The sequence below is a fragment of the Rhinolophus sinicus genome, chromosome X (genome assembly GCF_036562045.2).
Source record: "Rhinolophus sinicus isolate RSC01 chromosome X, ASM3656204v1, whole genome shotgun sequence".
Lineage (NCBI taxonomy): Eukaryota > Metazoa > Chordata > Mammalia > Chiroptera > Rhinolophidae > Rhinolophus > Rhinolophus sinicus.
In genome coordinates, this window is record NC_133768.1 from 69,201,647 (window position 1) to 69,216,758 (window position 15,112).

The following is a 15,112-nucleotide window of genomic DNA, read 5'->3' on the forward strand; positions in this document are numbered from 1 at the left end:
TTTATTCCAAAAATGTTTTAAAGATTTCAGAGTATAAGTTTTTCACTTCTTTAGTAATATGTCTTCCTATGTATTTATTCTTTCTTATTCTACTATAAATGGAATCATTTTTAAAATTTCATTTTAGGATTGTTCATTGTAAGTACATAGAAAAACAAACGATTTTTGTACATTGGTCTTGTGATCCTGAAACTTTAGTAAACATTTTTTTATCTATTCTGATAGATTCTTAGTGGATTCCTTAGGACTTTCCATATGCAAATTATGTCATCTGAGCATTGTACTGTTTTTAAAAATCTTTACATATATCATCATAAAATTAGGATGCCTTTTTCACGGGCCTACTTTATTTTTAGAAGCAAAATATCCAAATAATTACTTTTCCAAATTGCCTATGTGTTTCCATTAGTCAGGCCCACGCTACCAAGCTCCTTTCTATATTCATACACCCACAACACTTACTTCTGAGACCACAAGAGTTTCATCCCAGACTGGGTGGAGAAAGCCAGCACCATATCCCTCTGCTCCTGTGAGAGGGTGAGCAGGGACCTGTAGACGGGCATATGCACTGGGATGGCGAAGGTGCTCTGGGTCTTTTTAGGGATAGTGTCCCTCACAAACAGCTCATCATTCACGATGAATATACTGGAGGAAAAATGGGCCATTAGACAACTGACGAATAAACAACCCCATGCCCCAAACAATGATCCTGCTCCCATTGCCACTCAGGAAGCAGATTCCTTCCATACCCCAACTGTGCCTGCCCCTCAGATTCCTTGGCTGCTAGCTCTGCCCCTCCCACAGAGCCCACTCTTGGAGAGATTCTCTACCAGCTTCACTAGATTTGTAGGTTTAACCCCAAAGCACTTACTCTGTAAAACAGCCTACAGGACAGGGCAGTCTAATCCTATTTTAGAGGAACACATTGTGTCACAGAAAGGTCACGTGACTTGATCAAGGTCACAACCTACTGAGTGAGGGCTCAGCAATAGAACCCAGTGCTCTAACCCCAGAGCCCACGCTCTTAACCCCTGTGCTGGACTGCTGCTTGGATCTACCTGTTGGCTTCCACAAAGTTGAGAAAACCCCAAGCACATACACGTTCCCACACCCCTGGGCCCAGGCTGGGCTGGGTGTTCCCACCCACAGTGCAGGACTCACCCGGAACTGCTGGCAGGGATAACGATGAAGGTCCGGGTGAAAGCACGCACAGAACCTTGACACTTTCCTTCAACTTCCACAAAAGACAAACAACAGCCCCTTAGAGTCACACATGCTTCACACGCTCACACTGCCTTCCCCTGTCAGGGTCTGGCTTGACACTCATGCCAAAGGGAACAACTGTTCACTGGGAATCACAATGAAGGCAGTCAATCTCTATGGTGGGGAGGGCAACAACAGGGGCCATCTGCTCTCACTGACAGGGATGTTACCACGTACTGGGCCCTGGGACAACCCCTTCACAAGTTCATAGGTTTCATTTTTTGCACCTACCCAAGAAGTGGGTATTATTAGACCCATTTTGCAAATGAGGAACATGAGAGGTTAGGTAATGGGCCCAAGTTCTCAGAGTAAGCATCTAGGACGACAGCCATCAAAGGCCACAGTGTGTGCCCATAACGCCCAAGCTGTGTGGGCATGGATGCAGGTCTCACCAGGATGGTTTGGGGGCAGAAGGGATTCGGGAGAACACAGAGGGAACAGGAAGGAAAGGGCAGGGATTAGGGATTTGGGAGAGTTCAGAGAGGGAGCCCAGCCAGGGTGTGGCGGCAGTGGGACATCTGGGGAGGGGAGTCGACACACACTCACCTTCCTTGAACTCCCCGTTGACAGAGAAGAAGAGCATCTTTTCCTGAAAGGGAAGGGCCCAGGTGCTCAGTCACCACCTACGCCTCCTACCCACCTACAGCTTTCTGGGCCTGCCCCAGAGAGGAAATAGGTGCTCACCGTCTGGAACCAAAAGTCCACTACGAAGGAGCTGAAGTCATGCTGAGTTTTGGGCAACACACAGAGGGAGCACACAATGTCACGTTTTGTATGCTTCAGCAGCTGAACCCGCAGGTCTGTGGGGAGGACAGTGAAAGTCATGGTTGCCACACCCTCGGCTCTATGACTGACCCCTTCATGCCCCCTTTCCCTGCCCAATCTAACCCATCACACACGCACAGGGGTCCTTGAGGTTCTTCATATTCCTGTTATCCTTGAAGTACTCAAACAAGCTGCTTCTAGGAGAAAAGAGGAACAGGAGGTGGTGGTCTGGCCAGTGTGGGTGTTTCCAGAAGCTGACTGGTGTATACTGGGGAGCCAGATGGCCCAAGAGCAGGGCCTGAGCTGTGATACTCACGGGGCAGGGTCTTCGGGGTTGAAGGGAATGGTCAGGGAGAAACAGGCCTCATCGTGATAAGCAGCGAGGAGACCCTGACGGTCTCCATAGTCATAAATAAAGTAGTATCTGTGGGGGAACAATGAAGGCAGTCAATCTCTATGGTCTGGACCTCAAATGATACTTCAAAGTCCTTAGAAACAGATCTGTGCTTGGATGGCCTGGTCTGTCCTGCCCTCCCAATCCTGGTGGTCCCAAGGGCACCTACTTCTTCAGGAATTGCAGGACTAGACTCTTCAGTATCTCAGATATTTTATAGCTTTCCTGCAATCAAAAGACACTTGAGACTATGTTGCCGACAAAGTGTCCCTTGCAACACCCCAAATGTACTTTGATCCTTCTTTCTTACCTTGCAAGGCTTTATTAAGTAGGGTCTGTCAATGCCATTGATAATTGGTGATGGTAACACCTGGCCATCCTGGAGAAAAGAAGAGGAAGTCAGCAGTGGAGACCAGGGAGGTGGTCCCGGATGATCAGGAAAATGATGGGCCCAGGACAGGGTGAGGGTCAGATGTCAGGTGCGAAAGGACCCTGGATATTCCATGGACGTGATTGCAATGGGTGTCTGCATCATGATGTCCTGGAAGTCTCTACTGTTATATTCGGGGTGTGTGTGTGTGTTTGTGTGTGTGTGTGTGTGTGTGTGTGTGTGTGTGTACATTTTCCAGAGAGCATATTCATGTCATTTTTAGGGGTTCATGTCCCTTAAAATGGATAAGGGTCTGCTGCAAACACATAATCTAAGCAAGACCCAAATTGCTTGAGGGCAGGTGTGGAGGTCGTCAATCCTAGTAAGAGACAATGATGAATGTAGGCACTTACCAGGCGTAACAACTTGGGGAAACAGTTCTTGATGGCACTGTCCAAAACCAAAAATAGAAAGGAGTGGTTGATAGTTCGTGTGGTAATGCTTCCGTTTAGCTAAAACACTGATGACATAAACAGATACCAGTGTGTTCTGCCCACCCAGCAGCCCCTTTGCCCCCCTAAGCCTCTGATTTCTAGGGTCCTGGGTCCACTCCCCTGCTGAGCACTGAGCACCTGTCATATGGGATGTCTGAAGCATGCAGTCTCATCTCTCTCCACAGCTTCACATTCATATCCATTCTCTCTCTCTCTCTCCCTCCCTCCCTCCTTCTCTTCTTCCCTCCCTCCCCCTCCTGTCCCCTGGGTAGCTCCCACCTAAACTGCCCTGACTCCCTTCTCCAGTGCCACACAAAACACCATTTGGATCCCAGGATTCAGGGCTTCTTCCCCCTTCTGCCTCCCTTCCTTCCTCCAGGTCCCCACTGAAGGCTCCAGACAGAAGAGGGAATGGGGTGGGAGCCCAGGGCTCAGCTACCTCACTGGGGGTCCAGCATTCTGCCAGGGCCAGGACACACGCAAGGGATGGGCTGGGATGCCGGGGCAGGGAGGTGACTGAGGCAATGTGCAGGAAGAAGGGAAGGAAAGAGAGGGGGATGAAGACAAAAAGGGAGTGAAGAGAGGAGGGGAATGATGGGGGAGACGTAGGGGAGTAGAGACAAGGGAGAAAGAGAAAGCAAAGCAAAGGGAAGGGAAAGAAGCTCTGCCATGGAGGTGCGGGTCAGGGTGGAAAACAGAAGGGGACATGGCTCCCCTGCTGTAGCACTTTCCTTCACCTGCCCTTGGCTGACCCTGGGACCTCAGGTAGGAAGGGAAAACATGCACCTGTTGGGCTGGGTGCCCGTTGGGTGCTGGTTGAGCCTTTGTCACTGGTTGGAGGTCAGTCTGACCTGGGAAATAGAGCAGCCAGGGGACAGGAGACCTTCCCCAAAAGGAGTAAAAGGTCAGGCCCCAACTCAGCCTGGGGTAGTGTCTGTGGCCTCCGACTATGATCACTGCCTTCTCTCCTCATGGCCCCTGTGCACCTGTGCACATCTTAGTTGGTTCCTCATCTGAGGAATCATACCTGTGTCAGGCTACCCTGGGCTTCTCTGAAAGACCAGGCAGGAAAATGTGATGTGTAGAGGGAGAGAGAGGCAGTGCCCCTGACAGGTCTGTCCTTCTGTCTCCTCAACACCCTCTGCCCTCTGCCTTCTTGCCTTGGGAGGTGGTTCTGGACCCTTGACTCAAGGAAACCTGATTTCTGCCAAAGAGGGTCCAGCTCCTGGCATTGGTCCAAAGGAACAGATGTCATGTTGCCAGCCACCTGGAGCCTCAGCCCTCAGCATGGAGCAGGGATTACCCATGTCAGTCTGTGATTGGAGAAGAGACCCTTTTGGAACATGGGAAAGAGGGTTCCAAACTAAAGAAGATAGGGAAACTCTGTATCAACTCAGAAGCAGAAAGTCCTGTCTCAGCACGAGGCCCTGGGCTGGAGGAGCCTTCTCAGTGCAGGGCACCAGCATCTGGCCCACGGCTGGACCTACCTGGTCCTGGTGAGATAGGGATGTCTTGCTTCCTGGAGCACACTCTTGGGTGGGCATGTTAGAGAACACTAGAAGCAGAGTGAGGAACCTGATACCAGACCAAGAAAACTGCTGAGCAGATTAGAGGAAGAAAAGACCTCAGGTGAGGTGAGAGATACAGAAAAGAAAAGGTCCTCCCAGAGGACCAGGGCTGCCACCTTCTTTAGATGGACACTGTTAGGGATACTCTGATCTCTCAGGGGGCAAGCATCCCCAGGAAGGGTGACAGTGGTTACCACCAACCTTGTGTAGGTGGACTGGTCTGGGAAAGTGTTGCACAAGGGGTTCCCTTTCAGCCACAACTCTTCGAGTTTCAGCCCTTTCATCTTGTTCACCTCACATATGGACTTCAACTGAGAAATATGAGAAAAAACCGGAAAGGGAGTTCCAGGGAAAGAAAGAAACACTGGGCCACTACAGCCACAACCCCCTTTTTCCCCCAGAGGTACTTTTGTCTGCCTCCTGTCATCACTCTGATGAGCACCACCACCCCCACAACCCAACTTTGATCTGGCTACCTCTTCTCACCTCATTTCTGGAGAGGTTCAGGATCTTCACTGTGGGGGCTATCTGAATAAGGTCAGACAGGCCATCCAGCTGGTGCAGTTTGTTGTTGCGCAAGTTCAAGGACAACAGCTTTGGGGGAAAAAGTCAGAGTGACGGTTACTATCTTGGGCCTCAGGGACAAATCTGCCCCTGACGATGAGTTCTGCCTCTACTGGAACACCAGCACTGGGTCTAAGGCCTCACCTCAGGGAAATTCTTTTTGATGATCTGCAGGGTGGCAGCCATGCAGTTTCTTCGATTCAGGATTATATCAATATCAAGGCCCACCAAGTCTTCAGGAAGCCGAGGGGAGGAAATCATAAGGCTGAGAGGTTCCATGATCAGCACTAACCACTCCCTTGCTACCATCCCTAAGTCTCCTTTCCAGGCTGACCTTACTGTCCTGTCACCTGCCCTAAAATTATTAATGTCAGCCATACCTGGGTCAAAGCGGAACATCTGGAGGTCAAGAGCTTTCTGGGAGGGATCATATCGCTTGTTCATGGTCAGCTGCAGAGGAAGATGGAGAGAAAGTGCTGAGGCTATGGTGGTGATAGGAAAATTGGGGGTCGGAGGAAGAAGAGGCAGGTCTGGGTGTGAGCACACAACATGCCTTGAGTCTGCATTACCTTTAACTGCTCCATTTCCTTTGGCTCCAACTTATCCCACACAGAGTAGGGTACAGCAGAAGTACTGACAAAGATAGGTATCTGCAGGAAGGAGCGGTGGGGTAAGCACTAGGAACTCCAGTTCCAAAGAAGACGACCAGCCCCTGACCTATCCTTCTGCCCCTGGACTATGTACAGGTAATGCCCTCCACACACACCTCTTGGTTCTCCTCATCACAAATCTTGTAGCTGACATCTTTCAATGCAGAGGCGGCGCTAGCGCCCTGGACAAAGAACCGCGCCCAGTTGTTTGCATAGTGGAACTACAGAGATTGAAGCAACAAGAGTGACATAAGCCAATGGCCCCTGCTGAGCCAGGTCTCTCCCCCTTCCCTGTGTGCCCCAATGTGGCTTCACCGTCCTCTCTTACATCCACTGGAGTGAAAGGGACACTGCAATGGCTCTGGATTGAATTCATTAGCCATATTTTGTCATACTTCATCCCATCAGGAACCTAAGGGTGAAAAGAAAGGAAGGGAGAAAGGAGGAACAACATGCAAAGAAGGCTAGAGAGCAGGCCCAACACAGGGTTCTTTTCCCACCTTGTACCAAAATCAAAAGGACTTCTAAAAAGGGGACTGCAGACATAATTTCTTATGTTTGTGCCAAATATGGAGTTCTTAAATCCCTTTTTTTCTATTCCAACTCTCCTTGATTTAATCAACATGAGGTGTTAGATATGATACTTCTTTTATCAATTTCCAGGAGATCCTCCAGAGACCCAACCCTCCATCTCCTACAGTCATCTTGAACCAAACTGAGACATCTAGTGTGGAGTCGTTCCATTTCCTTGGCAGTAGTTCCACATTTGCCTTTAGGCAATCTCTTCCATTTTCCCTACAGTCCCCTTGCCTCCTTTATACTGCTTCTTTGAATGTGCCCTTAAAGGAACAAGAATGTTACCTCCTAGTAATATAAAGGAAAGATTACAAACTGTCCCCAACAAAGTACCTAGCATCTTTATATGAGACCAACATAAGTCTAGCTGACCTTTCTTGCTAGCATGTTCCACATATTTTTCAGGACACTCACTGTGATTTTGAACCAGCTCCCCAGGGTTCCATCTTCTGTGTTCTGCCCCACTTCTCCCTCAATAGGTTTTCTACCTTTCTGCACAGTAATCTGGACACGGCCTTCAATGCGCAATTCCACTCTTCTGTTGTGTCGGATGGTATTCGGAGTACTATGGGAGGAAGTGGAAAGAAGGAGGGTGGCCATAAATGCTAAGAAGTCTTGTATACACCTTCACCTCTCTGACACCAGGACTACAATTAGGACTGCTCAACCATTGTTTCACTTCTAGCATTCTTCAGTTTTCCAGTGAGAAGAAAAAAGAAGACCACGAAGAGTTAAAAAGTTGCAGTCCCATGGGAAGCTGCATACAAATGAGGCTGCCTGGTCACTTACTGCTTTACTTGGGGGACCTGCTGGACATCCTTAATCCCCTGTTTTCCATTATCCTTCTGGAGTTGTGAATGCTGACACTTGTTTCCACCATGCTCATAGCGATGATTCCTCTTGCCAAAATGACGTCGGAAACAACTCCAACTTTTCTTTTGTCCTTGACGTGAGTTACCAACATCTTTGTCTTCTGAAAAGGGGAACAAAAATACAAGTTTGAGAGCATATCAGTGCCCCACTTACCAGGTACCACATCTTAGACCAATGCCATGGTATGGCAAGCAAAGTGCCAACCTACCCTAAGGCACTATTGCCACATACTCCAGAAAGGAAACTCCTCTGCCTATCCAGATAGGAGAACCTTATCTAACATATGGTACTGTCAGGGGAGAGATGACAGAGGAGGAAGTAGACGAGGAGGAAGAGGAAGAGGAAGAGGAGGTAACTGTGTTGAACTTTTTTTAAAATGGAGCAGGATTTAAAAAGAAGAGAAGTGTATGCATCCATGGGTTAGACTGAACACCAGCCATACACCAGGACGGCATGCGAATCTGGCCTCTCTCAGGCCTCTCTAACAACCACACCAATACTTGGGAGGCAAACTCTCTCATGCTTCTCAAACCCAATCAGACACCAAACCGAATCCACCAATACTCACCAAGCTGTTCTTCTGCCAGGGCAGTACAAGCTTTAATGTCAGGTGGGACTGAGGTAATAGCCTCCTAAAACCTCAACCTCCCTCCAGCCTTACTCCCAAGAATACTCTGTTTGAAATATCCAGAGTGAGCTTCCTCTTTGTCCAGTCTGGAATGCCTTTCGGTTCAGAAGACAACTCTTTCTAACCTTGGCTTTTCTGTAACAAGGGTCTGAATAACTAAAATGAAATGACATTTCAAGTACCATTTCCAAGTCTCTAGGGATTCTTCTTTTCTCTTTCTATTATCAATATTTAATTTTAAAAAAATTGTTTTACTAAAATTAATTGGGGTGACAATGGTTAGTAAAATTACAAAGGTTTCAAGTATGCAATTCTGTAATACATCATCTATATATCACATTGTATGTTATCAATTTCTAATTTGACCCCATTATGGTCAGAGAACATGCTCTGCATGATTTTGATTCTATTGAAATTGTGAAGGTTTGTTTGATGGCCCAGGAGATGATCTATCTTGGTGAATCTTACATAGACACCTGAAGAAAAATTGTACTCTGCTGCTTTTGGGTGGAGTGTTCTACTTATTATGTAGATCCTAATAGTTTATTGTGTTATTCAGAGATCCTATATCCTTGCTGAGTTTACCTCAAGTGATTCTATGACTTGCTGAGTGGGAAGCTGTTGAAGACCCCAACTATAATTATGGACTTGGCTATTTCTCTTTTCAGCACCAGAAGTTTTCACTTTGTGTATTTCAAAACTCTGTTGTTCGGTGCATATACATTTATTATAGTTATATCTCCCTGGTGGATTGATTCTTTTTTCATTATTTAATGCCCCTCTTTGTCTTTTATTAATTTTCCTTGGTCTGACTTCTACATCTACTCTATTGCAGCGTGTAGCCACAGGTATGCTTATAAAGTGTCTTGGTTATATCACACCCAGTATTAACAACTAGAATCTGTTGTGGTCCACCTCTTCCCCCAACAAACACTCCAGCCAACATATGTCATTCACCATGTAGAAAGATTTGGAAGCTTTTCAGCATCTACAGAAATAAGATACCATCCACGCATAAGTTAGATCATATGGTGTTTGTATTTCTCTGTCTGACTTATTTCACTTAGCACAACATCCCCTAGGTCAATCTGTGTTGTTGCAAATGGTAGGATTTCATTTCTTTTTGTATAGCCAAGTAATATTCCATTATATATATGTGCCACATCTTCTTTATCCGATCATCTATTGATGGGCACTTACATTGATTCCATATCTGGCTATTGTAAAAAATGCTGCAACGAAACAGGGGTGTATATCTCTTTCCAATTATATCTGTGTACATCTGTTTTCATATTCTTTGGCGAAACACTCAAAAGAGGAATTCCTGATCATATGGTAATTCTATTCTTCATTTTTTTGAGGAACCTCTGTACTGTTTTCCACAGTGGCTGCATCAATTTACAGTCCTACCAACAGTGTACAAAGGTTCACTTTAGCACATGAATAGTTTCAAATATAAGAGATAGTCTGCTAAGAATATTTAATGATATTTACACCAACATAATTCTCCACTAACACAGTGCATGGAAGCCTGATTTCCTACAGTATGCTTAGCCAATCAAAAGTCATACTTACATTTTGACTGAGAAATTTCACTTTTAGAATTTGTCATGCAAATTATTCTCTGCCTAAATATATACCTATAGTTATAAAGCTGTACTTTACAGGCTCTTTAACACAGATGGATGGTGCAACCAGATAGTGTCTGATATTGTCAAAAGTGGAGTAGAAGTGATTGTGTTTAGAATCAAGGATGGACAGAAAGGCAGTGACATGAGTACCTGACACACAGAGTGAAAAGGGATGGATGTATGGGTCTGAATGATGAGAGTGAGCATTGGGAGGAGAACAAAACACAAATGGAAAAAGCCTCTGAGGTACTGAATTCATCCTGACGATATACATCTCGTGGGTCTCTATTATTTCACCTTCCAGTTGAACACCACAGAAACAGTTCCCACACAGTCTGAGAAAGGAGAGAGAGTACAGGGGAACAGCGTGCAAAGATGGGTCGCTTGGATGGAAGGCTGGAGTTCAGGGTGTCTTGGTTCTAAACATGACTGTACATCAGATTTTGCATGATTCCCAACCTAGTGCTCAATTAAGCCCTAACAGAGTCACACATTATTGGTTATGGGCATAGAACATGAGGTCATATTGGACAAGATTTGACTCCTAATGGTAAATTCTATGGTCCGTGGCAAGTAACTTTGACTTTATGGTGACCCACATAAATTTTTCCCCCTTAATCAGAGGATAGTAATAGTCTCTACCTCATGAGGTAATTAAGAGAATCGAGTTAATATATGGAATGACATGGAAAGCACCTGGAGAAATGCTTGTGACCTAGTAATCTTTATAAGTAAGTCAGCTATTACTAGGCCAGGTGCTTAGTACAATGTCTGGTTTTTAGTAAGGAAAGAATACGTGTTATTTGTATTCATTGTTACTAGTCCCCTGGAAAATGAGAAAGAAAACAGATGGGTGTATGGAAGAAGCTTTCAGTGTCAGCTATTAACATCTGATACGATTCAACACACTTTCATAAAAAAAAAATTCCACAGATTGGGAATAAAAGAATACATCAGTAATCAACAGAGAAATGCGAATAAAAATCACAACATCCTATCACCTAACCCCATTAGGATGGCTAGCATAAAAAAAAAAATCTAACAGAAAATAAGTGTTGGTGGGGATATGAAAAAGGTGGAAATGTAGTGCACTGTTGGTGGGAATGAAAAATAGTGCAGCCTCTATGGAAAACATTACGGAGATTCCTAAAAATATAAAAAACTAGAAATATCATATAACCCAGCAATCCCAATTCTGGATATATAACCAAAAGAATTGCAAGTGGAGTGTCAAAGAATATACACACACCTGAGTTCATAGCAGCACTATTCATAATATACAAGTGGTAGAATCAACTAAAATGCCCAGCCCTGGATGGATGGATAAACAAATGATGGTACATACGCACAGTGGAATACTATTCAGCCTTAAAAACGAAGGAAATCCTGTCACATGATTCAATATGGATGAACCTTAAGAACATTATACCAAATGAAATGAAGTGGACACAATAAGACAAATACTGTATGTTTCCACTTACATGAAGTATCTAAGGTAGTCAAATGCACAGAAACGGACAACAGAATGGTGGTTACGAGGAACCGGGGGAGGGACAGGGGCAATGGAGAGTTGCTGTCTAATGTATAGAGGTTCAGATTTGCAAAATGTTTCACAACAATGTGAATATACTTAACAGACCTAAACTGTACACATAAAGATGGTTATGATGGTAACTTTTATGTTGTGTTTGCTACTATATGTAAAAAACTATACTACAGTAAGATTACTCAGAAGTAAATATTAATGAATGTATATGTTTAGGTGTATAAATATAAACATGAAGAAGTCAAGGAAAAGTAACATGTGAGAATGCCAACTGTGTTGGTAAACGAGTGGTTGTAATGCAGAATATTTATACTTTCGTGTCCGTGCTTTACTTGTATAAAAGGCTGGGTTGGTGTTTTGCCAGGTGTTTTGAGTGAAGCACTATTCCTATTGACTCATTACACAGCTTAAAAGAAATAATTCATTAGTGATAATCAGATCCACCAGTCTTCTCTCTGATTAATAGGCTGCAGCACTCTGGATGGCTCACCCAATTTCACTTGATCCCAAATTACTTACATGTGGAAATTAGGGATTTAGGGGTAACCACCACTTTATCAAGATGTGAAGCACATGCCACACTCCAAAAGCTTCCCAATTCTTCTTTTCATCCCCCAGCTCCACATAAACCTTGATCTGCTTTCTGTCATGATATATCAGTTTTGCTTGCTCCAGAATTTCATACAAATGGAGTCATTCATCCTGTATGCCTTTGTGTCTGGTTTTCTGAGTCAGTGTAATATTTTTAAGATCCATCCATGTTCTTGCCTTTTTTATGACTGAGTAATACCCAATTGTATGTGTCTGTTTACCTTTGATAATGTTTTAATGAGGTTTCAGGAGGAAGTGAAAGTAGATATTTGTGTTAAATGAGCTACCTTTCTTGAAAAGTCTTCTATTCTTTTATAATCCATATAATTTCTTCCTTTATCACTCCTGTATTTCTCTGGGGAACTATTATCTTAAGACCTTTTTCAGCCTTTTCTATTCCCTCAGTGCAAATCACTTGATTTGTTGAGTTTGTTCTGTCATGCCATGCTTACCCTGGGTTGTGACTGTCTCTTGCAGATGAGGCTTCACTGCCTAGTCAGCCATTGGGCTCCTGGGTGCTGGGATTTAATCCATACCTTGCCCTGGCCTCACCAGTGGTTTAGCTTCCTCCATGGCTCTACCACTGGAGGCCACTGCTATACCACTGTGTTTAACCATTTCCTTTCTTTAGTATAAAGAGATTATTCTCTCTTTCTTACATGGAAATTATTCTTTCATGCTTCCCAGCATAGCTTGCATTTGTAATTATTGGAATACTATGCGTATTTATTATTGGAATATTATTATTCCAAAATCACAAGTATAACATTTCCAAATTAAGTACTGTAAAATGTTTGCACTCTGAACTCTGGAATTGTTCAGGTAGTTCTCAAACCTGTTTACACACTAGAGACACCTGGGGAGCTTGAAATAATCAGTAGCACTAGGCTAAACCCACAGCAAGTAAAGCTGCACTGGGGTCAGACCCAGGCAAACACATTTTTAAACTCTCCATGTGACTGCACTGTGCATCCAGTTTTGAAAACTGCTGTTCAAATATCAGCTTTTGGTTGATGTTTACCATAAGTTCCTCAAATAGCTGTCACCTCATTTTGCTGAGTTTCTATTCAGTGTTGTTTTGGGGTGCTAGTGATTCCATTAGCTTAGACTAGGGATTGGCAAAGTATGGCCCATGGGCCAAACTTGGCCTGTCGTCTGTTTTGGTAAGGCCTGCAAGATAAGTGTGGTTTTCACATATATGAATTGTTGAAAAATCAAAAGAATATTTCTTGACACATGAAAATTATTTGAAATTCACATGTCAGCATCCATACATAAAGTTTTATTGCAACGCAACCATACTGTATCTACTGCAGCTTTCACTCTACAATAGCAGAGGTGAATAGTTACAACAGAGACCAAATGGCCTACAGAGCCTCAAGTATTTATGATCTGGCCCTTTCCAGAAGAAGTTTGTTGAGTTCTGGCTCAGAGCAAGTGTCCTAAAAGCAAGTGCACAATAACTCTGGTAAATGGCTGAGTTTACAAAACAGCCCCTTTGGCAAAGCCCAGAAAGAAGATTTACCGTAGATACTTATGACTTCATTATAGGGCCTTTTCCTTAGTAGTCCATTTCTTCCTGGTGTTCTAGGTCAGGTGTGGGAATTGAGTAAGGTACCATTCGCTATCAAGATGGCTCAAGTCACAGATCTAGAGTTTTATTTATATATATTTTACATACTTATTCTTTATTATAAATAGCTATCTACATTTTATTAACTTTTACATTGATCAAATGCAACTTTCAAAGATGTTCAGATATTTCAAAATCTAAAGGCTCTGTTAAGCTATTCCCCACCTCCAAGTCTGCTGATGGTCAAACCAACATGACTAGCCTTCCATCCCAGTTGCCTATTCAGGTAAACAGCACTCACCTTGACCCGGGAGGTTAAGTGCTTCTACAAGGTGTGGTTAAAAAAACATACGGTGAATGTTTAAATGAAAAAAATATTACAGTAAAATACACTTTGTCATTAATCTCCGTCAAAATGCTCCCCTTCGCGTAGAAAACACTTATCCCGTCGTTCTTACCACTTTCTGAAACACTTCTGGAAGTCATCATTTGTGAGTGCCTTTAAGAGCATTTCAGAAACAAGGTGCATAGAAAACGGCCTGAGAAATGGGCAAACAGTTTCATCCACTGTCACGACAGTGCTCTATGTCACACATCGCTTCTGGTGTGGCAATTTCTGTCAAATAAAAACATTACAGTGTGTCCTCATCCACCGTATTCACTGCATATGGCACGGTGTGACTTCTGCCTCTTCCCCAAAGTCAAAATAACAATGAAAGGTAAACATTTTGAATCGATTCAGGACATCGAGGCAGCCACAACAATGCAACTAAAGGCACTCACGGAAGAGGACTTCCAGAACTGCTTCAGAAAGTGGCAAGAATGATGGGATAAGAGTGTTCGAAGTGAAGGGGAGTATTTTGAGAAGGGTTAATGGCAATGTGTCCTTTACTATAGTAATTTTTTTAAATTTTATTAGTTTCAGGTGTACAAGACAAAGCAATATTTAGAAGTTTATCATTTACATCCCGCACATATGTGAACCCCCCTCTCCCCATGCACTACCCCTCTGACATCGCACAGAGCCATTACATTTCCACTGTCTCTATTCCTAATGCTGTACTCCGCTTCCTGTAACCATATACATACATATATACATATCTATCTATCTATCTATCTATCTATCTATCTATCTATCTATCTATCTAAAATTATAGTTGGCGTTCATTATTGTTCAGCTTCAGGTGTACAGTGCAGAGATCAGGCATCTACATCACTCCTGAGGTGGTCTCCCAAATGGGACACATGTCCATCAGATACCCTACAAAATCTTTACATTATTGATTATGTTCCGCAAATTAATTCTCAAAAACCCGTGGCCATCTTGTGCTAACCGACTATTTTCTAAACCCCTCACCTTCCCCCTTATCCCCAGCCCCCTGCCCATCTAGCAACCCTCAGTTTTTTCTCTGTCTCCAAAACTGTTTCTGATTAGTTCATTCACTTATACTTTTCTTTAGATTCCACATATAAGTGAGATCATATGGTATTTGTCTTTCTCTGTCTGACTTATTTCACTTAACATAATGTTCTCTAGGTCCATCCATGTTGTTGCAAATGGTAAGATTTCTTTCTTCTTTATGGCTGCTTAATACTCCATTGTATAAATGTACCAGTGTCTTAATC

General features: G+C 43.8%; 1 protein-coding gene across 1 annotated transcript; it reads right to left on the reverse strand.

The window, feature by feature from the left end:
* Positions 1-458: 458 nt before the first annotated feature.
* Positions 459-12,486, reverse strand: LOC141569581 (nuclear RNA export factor 2-like). The gene is made up of 19 exons (XM_074323303.1): positions 12,450-12,486; positions 7,434-7,617; positions 7,059-7,209; positions 6,397-6,480; positions 6,185-6,289; positions 5,988-6,068; positions 5,799-5,868; positions 5,563-5,651; positions 5,341-5,448; positions 5,056-5,165; positions 3,206-3,242; positions 2,733-2,801; positions 2,592-2,647; positions 2,345-2,452; positions 2,167-2,225; positions 1,948-2,063; positions 1,810-1,852; positions 1,162-1,234; positions 459-645 (listed from the first exon to the last, which is right to left on the reverse strand). Exons 1-19 carry the CDS (start codon positions 12,484-12,486, stop codon positions 459-461), a joined length of 1,767 nt encoding a protein of 588 aa, XP_074179404.1.
* Positions 12,487-15,112: the final 2,626 nt, after the last annotated feature.